General features: G+C 35.3%; 1 protein-coding gene across 1 annotated transcript in view; it reads right to left on the bottom strand.

The window, feature by feature from the left end:
- The window catches only part of LOC129265559 (spastin-like), a 42,485-nt gene that overhangs the window by 9,717 nt on the left and 16,313 nt on the right, over positions 1 to 16,455 (bottom strand). The window contains exons 3-5 of the mRNA XM_064101352.1: positions 6,805 to 6,962; positions 4,213 to 4,390; positions 2,973 to 3,112 (exon numbers count right to left, since the gene is read on the bottom strand). Coding sequence (XP_063957422.1) covers positions 2,973 to 3,112; positions 4,213 to 4,390; positions 6,805 to 6,962 — 476 coding nt within the window. The remainder of the gene's footprint in view (positions 1 to 2,972; positions 3,113 to 4,212; positions 4,391 to 6,804; positions 6,963 to 16,455) is intronic.

Here is a 16,455-nt window from a genome sequence, read left to right as displayed (position 1 = left end):
GAGATGGCCAAGAACTGTTGATATGAGGGGAAGACAGCAGGATTATGGAGTGGTGACATGTAAGATACTAGGTCTTATACAGGAAGGATGCCAGAGGATGATCATCATATTCTTATCTATTCACTCCCTCTGTTGACAAATTAGAATCCAACATCATTCTAAAGAGAAAAAAACATTCCTTTCATCATATATAATATGATGAAAGGAATGTTTTCTGCTTTTATGTACGGTACATTACTTAAAAGTTCACTTTTGAGGTACATTTTAGCAAAAATAGAAGATCAAATTATATATTTTTTTTCACTAAAATTTTTATTAAACAAATAACACTTTATGAAGAAAATTAAGAAAATTCAAATAAGAAAATCTGAATAGTAGAAATGAACAAAAAAGATAAACACTTCTTGACAAATCAATGGAATGGAATACTCCCAAGGGAGTGGAGGTCATGCATATACCATACGTGGGAAAGCCAGAATCCAGTAACTGGGGGTAATAATAAATCTGTGATGCACTTAGATATGTCTTTCCAGCATGATCAGCACTATATAAAAGCAGAATATTATTACCATACAGAGGTTCCCAATTTTCTTGTTTGTCTATTCTTACATCATTGTTAATATCTCAACAAAGTTGCAAAGAAAACTATTAAAAAGCAACAACTTTTAGTTCCTGGGTCAGTTGACAACATACTGAATCCTAACTTTGTGGGTAAATCATTTGTTTTGTTTTTGTTTCATTGACTAGATGATCTGTCAAGTCTTGTACAGTCAGAATCCCAACTCTTTCTCTTAAGAAATGATGTCATTACATCAAAGTATAAAACTGTCACAGCAGATTCATTTATGGTCGCAATGATTTCCCTTTCTTGAAAATTGAAATTACTTAGATACATGCCCCCTTCCACCATCCCAGCAGCAAGTTACAACTCAATATAAGTCATTGTCAATTAATATATCCACGTCATGTTCTTTTTTTCTTCCTTTACTTCTTTTTTCTTCTGGTAAAAAGTCATAACATCAATGCAGGCAAAAGAGTCCACATTTTCATATATTGTACATGATAAAAAAATCTTCAATATTTGGCAGTAGTTGAATAGAATCCATGAATATATAGATATAAAGCAATGAAGCTTCAATAAGGGAAATTTACACAACACAGCATCTTACCAATCAAAACATAAATCCATATACTTTGTATATATGTGAATGTTCAAGTTCAAGATTTTTATAATTGGCTGTTTGAGAGACGTGTTACTCATACACTCTTTTCTTCACCTCATTACTGATGTACAAAATAACCCCTTCCACTAACTGACCATAAAATCTAGTGCTAAAGGCTTCTAGGCAAGGGTTAATTACAAGCTTGCTAGCGCGTGCCCGGTAAGTGAAAATCAAATTAGGTGCTATCATTGAACCCACCAACCCTCTAGCTATCTCAGCGGTGGATACAAAGCAGTGATAAATAGAATATTACCATGAGACAACTGCTGTACAGAAAGGCCATTATGAACAGGAAGGGAATTAGGCCCCTGTTACATCTGGAAGTTTCCTACCCGAGACCCGACCGAGTCCACTTGCAACCTTGACTGGATTATTGGTAGATTAGCTTCGCGAACGGACCGAGTCCGAAATGTGGTCTGTTTACATCACAGCGTTCATTCCCTCCCCTAACGGTACGGTTTCGAGCAGGATCCGATTGCTGACACCAAAGGGCACTCTCGATCTAGGCTCTGAATAATTTGCGCGCGCTAATTGAAGTTGTTTACATTTCGTTACACTCGTCGAGATTCTGGAAGAATGCTGATGATCCCAGCAGTTGTTGAAGATATGATGACTTGAAAAGGATAAGTTTAAAATGCTTCCTTCTTTCCACTCAAATCAAAGACTTTATCAATCACAATTCACATGTCGCATGCCGCAAAACATTCGAAGAACGACGGGACTGGGGAGGCGATAGCGCGCGCTATGACGTAATTTGACAGCTGGCGAACGGACCGAGATAGGTTCGAAAGCTTGTGTGCGTTTACATCTACGAATCAGTGGACCGGGGCCGGCCCGATACCTACCCGAGACTACCTCTGGATGTGGTCTCGGGTAGGTTCGCTAAAAGGTGGCCCGAGGTAGGTTTGGGATGTTTACATCTGATTTCTTTCCGACCCGAGGTAGGCCCCGGGCCGGCCCGAGGTAGGGAATCTCTCAGATGTAACAGGGGTCTTAGAAACAGACAATCACAGGAATGTTAAATAAATATATGTGTTGTACCGAAAAATAATGAACCAATTATATAGAAAATGTGTAACACAGAACATAATACATATTATGAAGTTACCACAAGAGACTTAATCAAATAGATTAAAGTTTAATTTCTATTTTCTGTCTGTTCTTTCAGCAAATTACAATTATTGATACCTTGCCTGCATCATGCTTTCATTACTTTAGCCAATAGAGATAAGAGAGCAAAATAAATGTTTCGGTTCGTGCCATGGTAAAACAGTGGCATATCTAGAAGAGCAAGAGCGATGCATGTCCAAGGTGCCACTTTCAGAAGAGGAGGCATAAATAGGCAAAAGTAAACAAACAAAATTTTGGAAGTGAAAATTACAAAACCAACTGGCATCAGGAGTTGAAAGGAAGTCCCATTAACTGGTGCTTGTCCGTCTCAGATATCTGAAATGGTGCAGTTTCAGTGCTTATCCCATATTTTCAAGATTAGATGCAATGAATTACGTCAAATTATGTACCTTAAAAGGAAAATCTTATGCAAAACTGACTGATGCTAAGCATACTTACCCTGGCTTCAGCAGAGCAACTGTTATGTGCGTTTCAGGGAATAAATTCTTGCCAGGTACCCATTCACCTTACCTGGGTTGAGGGCAGCACAATGTGGATCAATTATATGTATGTATGTAGGATCATACATGTATATTTACATGCTCCTGACAGAGAAAGGTTATGATTAACTGATCTTACCAGCATTGTCTTGCCATTCCCTGGTGGTCCAAAGAGCAGTAGACCTCTTGCAGGTTCCCTGAGGCCTGTGAAGAGTTCTGGTCTTAAAGCTGGTAGGATCACTATCTCTTGAAGGGCTTGTTTTGCTGCCTGCTGTCCAGCTTTGGAAAGACAGACAGATTTGAACAAATATATTAAACATTTTACCTTCATTTCAAAGCTGATAAAAATTCAGCAATTGTATTGTTTATTCAAACTTGTGATATATTAAAAACAATGTCTTGACCCATTTCTATACCTCTTAAACTGGTCTTACTGATGAATTTAATATTTGTTTGCACATTATAACTGTTCTTTGATTAAGGCTTGTTATATATATATATATGCTTTATATATGCTTTGAACATGGGAAAGAAAAGGAAACTGAATACAAAACTTTTCCGAAAGATATTCACATTTTCTATCTTTTATGCTACCATAAACATAGATGATTAAAATAAAGATTTTGACTTTCAAAGAAAAAGAAAAGTAATGTAATGTTACATGCGTGTTTGAAGTATTAAAGTACAAATAAAAAAAGCCCCCTTTTCCCAATTATCTTCTGACGTCATTATTTTAGGAATTGTAATTATTTCAAGAAGCCTTAGTAAATTACTGACTTCAGAAGAAATTACCTTACAGTATCAGTCTCTCCTTGTACCTCATTTCAAGGCTAAGTAGCTGGAGTGTTTCTGCAAGTCAGGTATCATTTCATGCGCATTTACATATCAGAGCGAGAAATCAATACCTACAGCATACAGCTGATGGTTCAATGTAATCTACGCCATGACAGGTAGAAACAAACTAATACATAATGAGTAATAGTAGAAACCAATACTACATAGTTATCTTTGTAGGAGATTCAAGAGATGCCAGAGAGGATGGATAAAACAAATAAAAATAGCGATTTAACTTGGTCACTACGTAATCCTGTAATTCTCATAGGCTCTCTTTAGGGATCACCGTATTCCAGTAGGCAATTGGTTAACTGTCAATATGATTGTAAGGGATTAGTTTAAAGGGGGAGATAATAAGGGAGAGAGGAATGAGGGAAGAAAGGTAGCGAGAAGTGAAAGACAGGAAAACAAAAAGATAATTCAGAAAAGAGACCTAGAATCAGTGCCATATCTGTAATAGGGGGAAGCAAGAGGGCACATCCTGGGACACCAGTTTCAGAAGATGAGGGGGGGGGGGCACAAAAAGGTGTAAATAATATACTTACCAATATCATTAAATGTAACCTTAGGTCCACTGTCTAAGATCTCATCTAATATTCTATTAGCAAGCTTAGAATCCACATTCTTCAATCTTGATATAGTGTGCTTGATATCCTTGACAGGGGGAACTGATCTGGTTGGTGATCGGAGATCCTTCTTTCCTGTTGAGGTGTGACCTTTGACCTGCAGTGGAGATGGTGCAAATTATATCAATTCATTAATGTGAAAGGTCATTATCTACAATTATTTCCCAGTTATTATCTGATTGGTTTTTCACTTTTAGTGAAAGCTGACAACCAAAAATTGAGCCGGTTTTAAAATGCCTTCCAAATGCTAACATACACATTGCAATGTAACAGTATCAGGTAAGCTAGCCTTGATACAAAGATGACTCATATTTATTCTTTGTATCACTTTGTACAAGATTAATTGCTTCAAAGTACAATCACTTTGTCATAGTATGAATGATGTTTCTACTCATGTGATGACCTATCTGTTTCAATGTCATCTTAATCATGACATGATGATGGATGAATGTGACTATTAATCACATGATCTTGGAGTCACCTGATTGTCACAATTCAAGTAAATTGATTGATGTACAATATTTCACATTCACTCATCAACTGAGAGATAAAAATGAAGATATTTAAAATCCTAATTCATGAATTTCGTTATCAAACATTTGCTACTATTTTTTCAGAAAAAAAAAACACTTTCAAGTTTCCATCGATGAAATAACATTATTTCAGCCTTGTAATAAAAGCTTGTAAAATTGTATTTTTTGTTATTGATCAGACCAGAGCTCATTCAGTCAGATTAATCTACATATTAAAAAAAATACAGTTTCATTTTCTTGTAAACAAATTCACTATCAAAAGCAATCTTATTATCCTATTCAACAATATCCCCAGCACAGGAGACATACCATTTATATAATGAATAGTTTTAGTTTTGTTGGCAACTTTTCCTTATGTTATGCCAATATCAATTACTTAGAAGTGAATGCAGTTTATTTTACATATGATCCTTGTAAATAAAACATATCAATCAATGACTAAACTTGAGTGACTTGGCGATGTTGTTTCCTCACAAATTAAGTTACCATGGCAACAAGTTTATCTCTTCTAAACTTGGCATTATTCAAGAATATATTATAAAGAAGCACACATAAGGGTACTCTATATGAGTAAAAGGTGAAGATAGGCCTAATGTTATTCGGAATAAATGCACTTCAGACTTTCAGTGAATAGTGTGGCATATTATAAAAAGGAAACCTAATACCTTGTAATAAATCAGGAAGAAAAGCTATTTAAAAAAATGCATGGAAAGAGTAAGAGGGAGGTATCAAAATATAAGTTGTCAGACTGAATTTCAGAAACTAAAGAAAAGGTGAGAAATGTAAATGAAAGGGTATGAGATACAATAAGAAGATAATTATACAAGATTATGTACAGTGTAGATGGAAGATGAAGTGAAGGTGAGTAGGATATTTCAGGGTTTAACTGAAAATTTAACCTGTTATTCAAAATAAGAGAGAAATTTTTAAATAATAAACACCTATACAGAAAAAGATAAAAGAAAGAAAAATTCACCTACTGCTATTCGGGGTATTCGTTAATAAATTGTTGCCGTTTCAAACAACCATAGTTCTACTTGCAATGACATTTCTCAAGGCATGTGTGCTTTCTGCCACTTCCTTTCTTCCTTCCTTCCTTCAAATCATAATCCTACCAAACTCCAACAGGAACCTTAATCTCTTCCGTAGCATCAAACTGATTTCCAAAGCTCAAGCTAAGAATTGAGAAAGAAGATCCCATCTCTGTGACTCATCCTACCCTGGACCCTTTAGCCTTTCAAATCTACCAAGATCAACCATTATCATCATCCATCTTGATAATTAATACTCATCAAAACCCACTACTAAGGTTAGGATCTTTATGAATGTCATCATGTCTGTTTGTCTTTGGGTCTCCTACACTGTCTCTTGTTGACGGAAATTGAGCCATTTGGCCAGATTTCTCTGTGAAATTCAATTTCCTGCATGAGTCTTGCCTGGAATGGAATGTTTTATTGCTTTCTACATAAAGCATGCTTGAATGTAAGCATAATACTGCAGAGGGATGACAATTTGATGGCTAAATAACTTGTTTGTTTCAAACATATTTCAATATGTTATTAGAAATATTATATTTTCTTGGCTTCTTGTAAAAGATATCTAAATCAAAAAAGCACAAACAGCCGTCAAATAAATGACAAACTATCCATCACATTAATATGTGAAGTCACTTCCATTTGTAATGTCCATTTCAATTATCAATATTTTGATTGTTTTTCATAGACAAGCTACAAGGTCATCAACTATTCACCAACAGATATGTTTCTTGGCAATGTGAAACTCATTAAAAAGTTACTTACATTATACTTACATTAATCATCCCATAACTATTTCTCAAGGTGGATGGAAATTTGAACCTAGTATCATGCTTAAGAAGGTAAAAACAGTTTTATTACTGCTAACATTACGTGTTTTATCCTAAACTGAATTAAAAATCTGTGCAACAAATATCAATAATGCATAACAAATATTTAAATACCTTGGGTTGTGATGGAACAGAAGACTCTGGAAGTGAATCTGATCTTGGTAAATGAGGTAGAGTTCTAGCAGGACTCCTAGTTCTATTGCTATTCTTAGATGATACACCTGTGGTTGCTTTATGAAGTAGCTTCGGAGATGATCGGTGTGATGCTTCTCCTGTGGAAAAAATGAGAAATCAAGAAATAAAAGGTTATCTTATTTCTCAAATAAAACTATTTCAAAATGATAATATGGAAAACATGCATTCTTGTTCTTATTAAGAATCAGTCAAGTTAAATTCCTAGGATATTCAAGTTAATAGAGAGAAAACTGAAATCTGTATATCAACATACAATGTAATAAAGGGCCTTTTCACACATGAATCTTGAATCATCATTGTAATGATTACAATTCGTCTTTAAAATCATCGCACCTTTCACATGGAAAATTTGTACTGTAATTTGAATGAAACTTAACTGGAATTCACCTCCGGAGTAGAATTTGAATTTGTGATAGTGATTAGCGTTCATGATTCTATTTGGTTTCACACGAGCTAAATATTTGTCATCAGCCTTATGTTTCACTGGAATCATTCAAATTACAATTTTTTTTTATTGTGTGAAAGGGTGGAAAATTTCTTTAAATAATAAAAAGAAATACTGTTACAAAACCCATGCAATTATGTTTTACAAAAAAAATTGTCTGATACTTATAGTGGTATACAACTCAAACAGACAACCAAGTGGATGTGACTATCAGCTTGAGTTTTACACCTTTACAGAAGGTTTCCACATTGTGAGAACATCACACCATATCACCTGTACTCTCTCTCTACCAATGATTGATATATGATCTGTAATATTTCAAGAGAAGAAACTCAGTTCTCAATCAGTCTCTCAACCCCAAACTATCTTTCTATTCATCTCTGTGTCTGTCCATCTGTTTCTCTCTCTGATCCTACCTCTTTTTTCAACGCTCTCTTTTTCCACCACAGAAAAGGATTCCAATTTTCTACACATTTTGCCCTAAACCAAATGATTCGGGTGAATGCCAACCAAATGTGCTAGGGGGTAGATATTCAAATAATCCAATATCCATGCACTCCACCCCTTCTCATACTTTCTTCTTCCCGAGTCTGGCTTATTATAGATGTCTTCAGTCATTCTGTTTCTCTCCATAATTTTATTCACACATTCTTGGGCTCTCAGCTCTCACTTTTGAAATCCATACTGTCCAAGTTCATTACCGATAGAATTCACAAACCCCAATCTGAGGTTTGCCTGAGGATAGTATGACCAGTCATCAATCACAACTCCATTATCACCACATCACACATTATCACCTGCTTGCTATTAATGGACACCACCCCATTGTTATTACAGATACCCTCAATATTTTTGTCAAATGATTAAGTAGTTGTATCATGCTTGGAGTTATCTTGTCAGCAAATTTTTGCCACAAAATATAAATCACTTAATCTGAGGATATATTTTTTTAAACAATTATTCATGATGGAAGCAATGAATTAAACTAAAATGGGTTTTAAAGAAAACAGGTTTTAAGGAATACAGGTATTAAGCTGATGTGCTGAAGCCAGGTCACCTATGTCCAAAACATATTAGAATTACATAAATCAATTGCCAACACATTGACATGTACATGTACTCCTCTGTAAACAAATAATAACTGCCAGTCTAACCTCAAATAAAAAAAATCTCACTATACCATATAAAAGCCTGGTATATTGGTATGTTATTATCACAATTGCTCTTATAGTCCCTAAAGATGAAATTTATATAAATGGTATACTCTTCATGACTTGAATGAATATGTTTGTATGAATAATCCTAAAACATTCAATCAAAATATGTAGAATACACCCTTATAATTAGCTTTTTCTCTTCACTCTCTCACTTTTACATACTTTTGAACATTGAACATTCTAGCCCACCGATAGGAAATAAAATCATGAACGCAACCATGGACATGATAGTGGTGTACACTCCGGTTCCTACCACCAGAGCATTGGTTTGTTAGCATCAAATCTCTTTCAATAAGAATTGATTCACAGCTCGTTGCGATTTTGACTTCCCTTGAGAGATGGACCAATAAATGGTGACATCATCAACGCCCAACCGTCTTCCAATGCACAATTAAGCGCAAACATTTATTAAGATGGAATAACTGGTTCTGATATGGTGTGGGAAAGAATGGATAGGACGGGGGGGGGGGGGGATCTAAGATCCAATGCACAACCAAGCGCAAACATTCATCAAGATGGAATGACTGGTTCTGATCTGGTGTAATGGATGGGGAAGAATGGATGGGATGTGGGGGGGGGGGTCTCACTTCCAATGCACAACCAAGTGCAAACATTTATCAAGATGGAATGACTGGTTCTGATCAGATGGGAAGAATGTGATGTGGGATGGATGTTGGATGAGGGATGGGGTAGATGATGAGGATGCAGCATCAATGCCCAACCCACTTCCAGATTCTAGTGCACAATCAAGTGCACACAATAATATAGAATACGGTCCTGATCTAGTGAATTGGAGGAATGGGAAGGGTACAAGAATCTCTTAAACCGATTACCAATACGCTGTCACATCGGGTGTGAAGATTACCAAGATGATTGGTCAAGCAATAATAAATGGGGAAGATGTTGAAGGAGAGGGAAGGGAGGGGGTGCCACCATGGAATCATCACACCTCAGTGCACAGTGTAAACACACCTGCACTAATTTGAATTGATGTCATCCCTTTACATCGTTCTCTTGCATCTCAGTACATTCACCTCTATCTTACTCTCTTATGTTGCTATGGTTACAGATACGGTTGAATCCTTACTCCACTCTGTTTGACAACCTAAGTATATTTACATTCAATCTCCATATTGTAGGAATAATGCACCTTTCATGGATGGGTGAAGGAATTATTCATTGAGTCGATTTTAGATTCCTTTCTCTGCAAATTTGATGTACATTATGCCTTATTCAGATAAGAAGCAGCAAGTAATCTGGTGCATTTTCGTGACAATTCTTTCTTTTTTTCACTCCACACCCTCTTAAAGCTGGTATTAAATTTGGTACATCTTAAGAATACTGAATTTTAAAACTTTAATTCACTGTCAGATATATTATGAAAGAGTATACAACAAATCATGTGCCATTGAAAGATGAGACCTTAAATCCAACATTCAAGCACAAAATTTACAATTAAAACATCTTGATAAAAAAGGTAAATCCTGCCTTAAATAATTTGAAGATTTTTTTTGTAAAGTATAATCTCAAGCAGGAAATGAATTAATAATCTTACAGCTTTCATAAATGCGATTACTAAATTTGTGAAATTAGTGTTTGAAAGGCCTTTACTTGAAAAAAAGGTGTCACGTCAAAATAAAAATACAAATGTTCATAAAGAACCAGTCAATATAATAGTCACTACACCTTTGCAAGATTAATTCATTAATATAAAGTGACATTTATGGATGTTGGTTTACTACCCAACTTCTAGATGAGCATTTCTACAATTGTGTAGTATTTCATGTTGCAACTCCCCATTTGGTTTTATACCTGTCCAAGACTAACAACTGACACTTAATCATTATCATTTATATAGTTGGATGGAGAATATGATGTGTGTATTCATTTAATGTTTCTATGATTGTCAAGCTAATTCTCCATGAAGTACCACACCTACCCTCTAATCCCATTTATACCCTTCCTGCCTCCAAAATTCCACAATAATGATAGATTTTCTGAGCATGATGAAGCAGGATACTGTCTCTCAGTTGGTAGTTTCTAATCTTCATTAGATCACACATGAATGTACCTCTACTACGGGTCAAGGTCATGTTCAGTGAGCAGAGCTATTTTATTCTCCCTTCCTTTTTTCATTACATCTTTTCCTCTGTGTGACATCCCTATGCCACTGAACATTCAAGAAAGAGAGATTGTTCCTAAAATAAAATGCTATAAATATCCTGAGATGATCCCTTGCACTGTTGATGGTCCCATGGTAAGGATTAATCAATTAGGATGGCAAGCCTCTTCCTCACTCACACAACACTTCAAGGGATTAGGAGTTCAACAGAGCCCTAGCAACAACTTTAATCACCAAACCCTGAACCTAGACATATCATATGTGAGATGATATACATGTATGCTGGCAAAGTTAGTCACAAAAGGACTGTAAAAATAAAAGGCACCAATCATACTAAAATTACCTTAATGAAGAGTGAGTTAAGTTTTCTATAATCCACAATATGACAATGACATATATATCATATCGTTTTTAAAGGCCATGGAAATAGGTTATGAATACATATGTATTCAGCAAAATCTAAAGGAAAAAAAGTGATTAGGTTTTCATGAAGCTAACATAATTTTTGCTGCATTGAATGCCATTTACATACACCTTAAGTTTTTGGAATGAATTCAATCATGCTATGGATGTTAAGAGATGGGACTCGAAACAATTAAAGGAGAATGAAAATCTTGGAGCAAGTTAGCTTTTGTGAAAGCAGAAAAATCAAAGAATAAGATCAACAAAAGTTTGAGTAAAATAGGACTAGCAATAGAAGAGTTATGAGCATTTGAATGTCGAGATCACTAATGCTATGGAGATCCTCCCATTGGCAATGCGACCAAGATCTATGATGTCACAGATGAACAACTCTCCCCTTTTGGACACTGAAAATATATCCCAAAACATCTCTTTTTGCTCATTCTAATCATATGACAAACGATTCATCAATGATATAATGTTGTGAAACCTCTGTACTTGTCATCTCATAAAGAGAACACCTCACCTTGTGATAGACTCTATAAAAGTGAGAATATAAGTGAAATAAGTACTAAAGTAATGAGGGAGTTGTACGTGTGTGACATCACTGATCTTGGTCGCATTGCCAATGGGAGGATCTACATGGCATTAGTGATCTCAATATTCAAATGCTCATAACTTTCTTATTATTCATTCAATCTTCCTCAAACTTTCAACAATACGTTTCTTTGATTTTTCTCTTTGATATGGATTCAGCTGGTTTCAAGGGTTTCATTCTCCTTTAACTCTTACAATTTAAAAAAACATGGGGAGAAAAACTTCTCCACACAGTGCACACATCAAAGATTTATAATCAAATCAATGTTTCTTACTTCAAACCCTGGCTACTATCAAGTACCCTCTTGGGCTGCGTTTATCCGACCTCAAGCCAGAATCGTGATTTGAATCATGATTGGAATCATGATTCAAATCACAAACATGAATCACAATTACTACAGAATCAGGGTTTAGACGACCTTCGTTCCAACGCTGTTTCTCCTCGGATTCGGACCGATCCAGTGCGCATCACAGTGCGCAGTTTGACCCAGGAAGTATAGGTCAACGTTGGACACTTAATTGGAGGTCGGCGACGTACATGTGATGTGACAACGTGGGGCGCGCGCCTTGGCAAGAACCGGAAATAGCTCGACACAATGACGTCATATAATCATGATTCAAATCACGATATCGTTTATCCGAACATTTTCGTACGTGATTCTGCAGAAACGTCTTTCCAAACGCCCTTTTTTTCGTAGTTCATGTTTGTGATTCTAATCATGATTATATTCAATTTCGACTAAACGCAATCGTGATTCTGCAGAATCGTGATTTGAATCATGATTGGAATCATGATTATAGGGTAAAAAAAGTGGCGGATAAACGCACCCTATATGTAGCTTCACTCCTGAGGTCAACTTATAAATAAGAGCGTAATCTCGTAAACACGATTTCACTTGATAAGTATCTCTCCTCCCACCAAGAAACGCTTGAGTGAGATCAAAGTTTGAGATTGCATAATTCAGTTTGCCATCTTGAATGAAGATGTAGATCTCCTTTCAAGGTCCCTTAGGAATCTCCTGATTTACACTGAATTGTCTGATATATTGGGAGTCCCTCGAGCAAGGTATGTTTATACTGAGATGTTTATCAGAGAGGCAATTCATTTGGCAGGAAGATGTCTCTTTTCCCTAAATATAGAGGAGATATTGTAATTCATGAAAGAATGATTGCATGAGGAAGGACCCTGATAGATTGCTCTGTTCAAAACAGGAAATTTCAGAAGCACTGTGCATACCAAGACGTAGGAGCCTACATCTATATGGATAAACGATATTGTACATGATTCTGCTTCATTAACTTTTGTTCATAAGTTTCCCTTGGATCAAGGAAAAGTAGATCACCTAAAAGGTCTTGAGTTTTTTAAACTTGGGTTTCACTTTGCGGAGCTCACCAATTTGTAACATCTCAACCGAACACTATGCAAATCCCTATTGAGGCCAACAAGTTGTGCAAAAATCAAGCGTAACTTATGTCTTAACCCTACAACCTTCATATACATCATCGTTCAAACATTGAATCATGAAGCAATGTTAATTGAGATTGATACAGAGATATTTTCTGATATTGCCAGCCCATCAGAATAATAACCATCCAAGCCTGTGTCATCACTATATCTTGAAATTGATACAAACACAGAAAAGAGACGGGGAAATGGGGGGGGGGGGATGGAAAGGAGAGTACTTCCAGGCAGATCCCTTTAGAGAGTGTTTTTTCATACCATTTCCTGAGAATATGAAACCTCCTTGGTATGATTAATGAATTTCTATCCACCAGTAGACTACCCATTCAAGCTTGCCTATGAACCTGACTAGTGAGTCGTCCTTAAGGCATCCCTCAGGCAATGGCAATGATTCATAACCTGTACTCCTTGTGTTTCATTTAGAACAATAGTTGCCGGGTGAAGGGGAAGTGATGGGGTCGTAGAGCGCAAGGCACGGTGAGAGGATGCCCTCAATGCCTCAGACAGAAACTGAGGAAGCCAAGATTGAATTCCGGCTGGTAGATTTATCAGCAGCCATCGTATCAAACCAACAACCATCTCTCAACACTGAAACTCTTACAGTAAGAGTTATTTTCATGTTTTATTCATCTTCTTTGTATAATAACAACAAATCAATCATTAATAATTAATGCATGACCTTTAACAAAAAAAAACATATTTTTGTTATTCTTGGGGATATTGGAGAAAAAAACAAACTTTATACAATTCAAACTCAAACCATCTGCCTAACCCTCTCTCATAAAAAATAAATAAGGCAAAATGCTGTAACTACAAAATAATTGATTTCTTATATCAACATTGAATTTATTGTCATCCTCTGAAGAAAAAAAATGTTTTCCCATAACTGCTATAATGAAAAAGAATGTGACCATTTAAAATCATTATTTAATTATGAAATAGAAGCCGAGAAACATTGATTCCTGCTCGAAGCCTGATATCTTATTTCTGTTTCTCCAACATCTATTTATTGAAGTACCCTCAGAAGGGATCAATGGAATAACATGTTTAGCAACCCGAGTACATGGTTTGAGAATAAATCATGTAATGCTAGATAAAATCAATCATTCATGCTATTTCATGTTTAGAATGAGGTCCACAAATATACTCAGAAATATGATACAGGTAAGACTGTAGGCCATACAAGGGGGACAAAAAAATATAATTTGCTTCATGAAATTTTGATTGTGTTTACAAATAATACACTAGACTTATTAAGTGAAAACCAATAAATTCATTTTGCTAAATGTATATTCATCTTTATGATTTGTTTGAAAATCAGAACTGAATCCAAGGGATTTCTTAAAAGTAGCACAATGTATGTCTGCATCTACTTGTCACAAGACCCCAACATATATGCATTCTACAGGAAGAAATGGGCAAGCACATATCTGGTAATGATTTTGTAATGTAATGCGACAGATTAGATACAAACACGACCTCCCATATTCTATGAAATCTTGCCTGATGAAATTCTCAAATTTGCCCAAGCTCATCTTACTTCCCCTCCATTTCCTTTGATTGATCTCACGTTGACTCATACGCTGGACTACGCTTCACAGGATCTTGGTCAGAGAGTCAAACTCATCTTAAATGTGACGTTTAGAAAGAAAGTGACGTCAGCTCTAGGGACAAGACATTGCAAGATGGCTAAAAAGATTTAGAGGGAAAATAATTTGATCACGCACATCGCTACTGGAAAGATTAGGAGCAGAAAATCACAATTCAAGGATGCAATGTGATTTGGCAAAAAATAGGGAAAAGTTAAATGAAAACATACTGCATACATAGGTATTCATTAAATAACATGGAATTCTAGTCATTCTGGTCATTAATATTTTCAATTACTTTGAAATAAATATAAAAGGGGAGAGATAAAAGGGCTGCAGAAAGGAAACTCTTTCATGATATTTCATATAGGTTCTCCATGTTCTCCTTTCTTATACTTATGACAATATCAATTACATGTTTTTTCATGATTCACATTTCCTACACAACAAATACTGTACAAAATTTAAAATGGATGTTTGTACATAATAATCTGCAAGTGATCAAATCCACAGGATTTAATTTTGATGAAATGCCAAATTTAATAAAGTGTGGTTGTGGTTGAAAAAAAATCAATAATTTTTCAAAGTTTTTACGGATGGCCTTTTTTAACCCATCTTTCAAAACAGAATTGTAAATGATTTCTCTACAAAACATGTTCTATTAAAAACCCTAATTCAAAGTGTATTCTCATTCATATTCTCTGTATATCCCATGCACACTTTAATCAGTTAATGACTGAAAACAATAATCATAAAATGCATTTACTGATCATATTATCATTTTAAAATCATAATCAACACTGATTTTTGTTTTCACAAAGTTCCAACCCCCTTGAATTTCAAATTCTGCATAGCAGCCAATGAGAGTAAGTTATCTAGTTCCCCCTAAAAATATCATTGCAGACAATACAAAAATTTTTTTTACAAAAAACTGAATTTTCATGAACAAAGTTTCCAAATGAACCTGTATCTTAATATTATTAATAAATTGTAGCTACTAGACAAGGAAGGCTTTCACTTTGAAAGTAAGACATTATGGAGTAATAAAGCTTCTAGAGGAAAGAAGTGAGTGTGTTGAACTTGGAAGTGGAGACTGAGTACCTGTTATTCATTCATGAGAGGTCTTTGGGGGATATCAAGAGAAACAGCAATCCTTTTAAGAGGTATCCACACCACCCTGATCAGGAAAAATATATGTAGGTCACAAGAATATGTTCAGGCTTCAAAATAGCTAATAACTTTTTAATACATTCATCCCATTCCAAACCAGGTAAAGTTCATCAGAGTTCAACAAGAAGTTTGCAATTCTGTAGGGGGAATGTGTATTCTTTGATTCTTAACTCCCTGATGGGATAAAAGTCTTTAAGACTTGCTTTTACACTTAAAGGACACGTTCATTCCAACATAAAGTTGATTTGAATAAAAATAGAAAAATCCAACAAGCATAACACTGAAAATTTCATCAAAATCGGATGTAAAATAAGAAAGTTATAACATTTAAAGTTTTACTTCATTTCACAAAACAGTTATATGCACATCCAGGTGGGTATATGCAAATGAGGAGACTGATGACATCATCCACTAACTTTTTCTTTTGTATTTTATTATATGAAATAGGGAATATTCTATTTTTCTCCTCATTGTCAAATGAAACAGTGATTAATTCCTCCATGAACACATGGAATGAGCATGGTTTAATAATATTATTCAGTCAAGTTGGTCCTAATTGTCAAAAC

Source organism: Lytechinus pictus, chromosome 7 (genome assembly GCF_037042905.1).
Source record: "Lytechinus pictus isolate F3 Inbred chromosome 7, Lp3.0, whole genome shotgun sequence".
Lineage (NCBI taxonomy): Eukaryota > Metazoa > Echinodermata > Echinoidea > Temnopleuroida > Toxopneustidae > Lytechinus > Lytechinus pictus.
The sequence above is the reverse complement of the archived record's forward strand: the minus strand, read 5'-3'. Positions and strand labels throughout refer to the sequence as shown.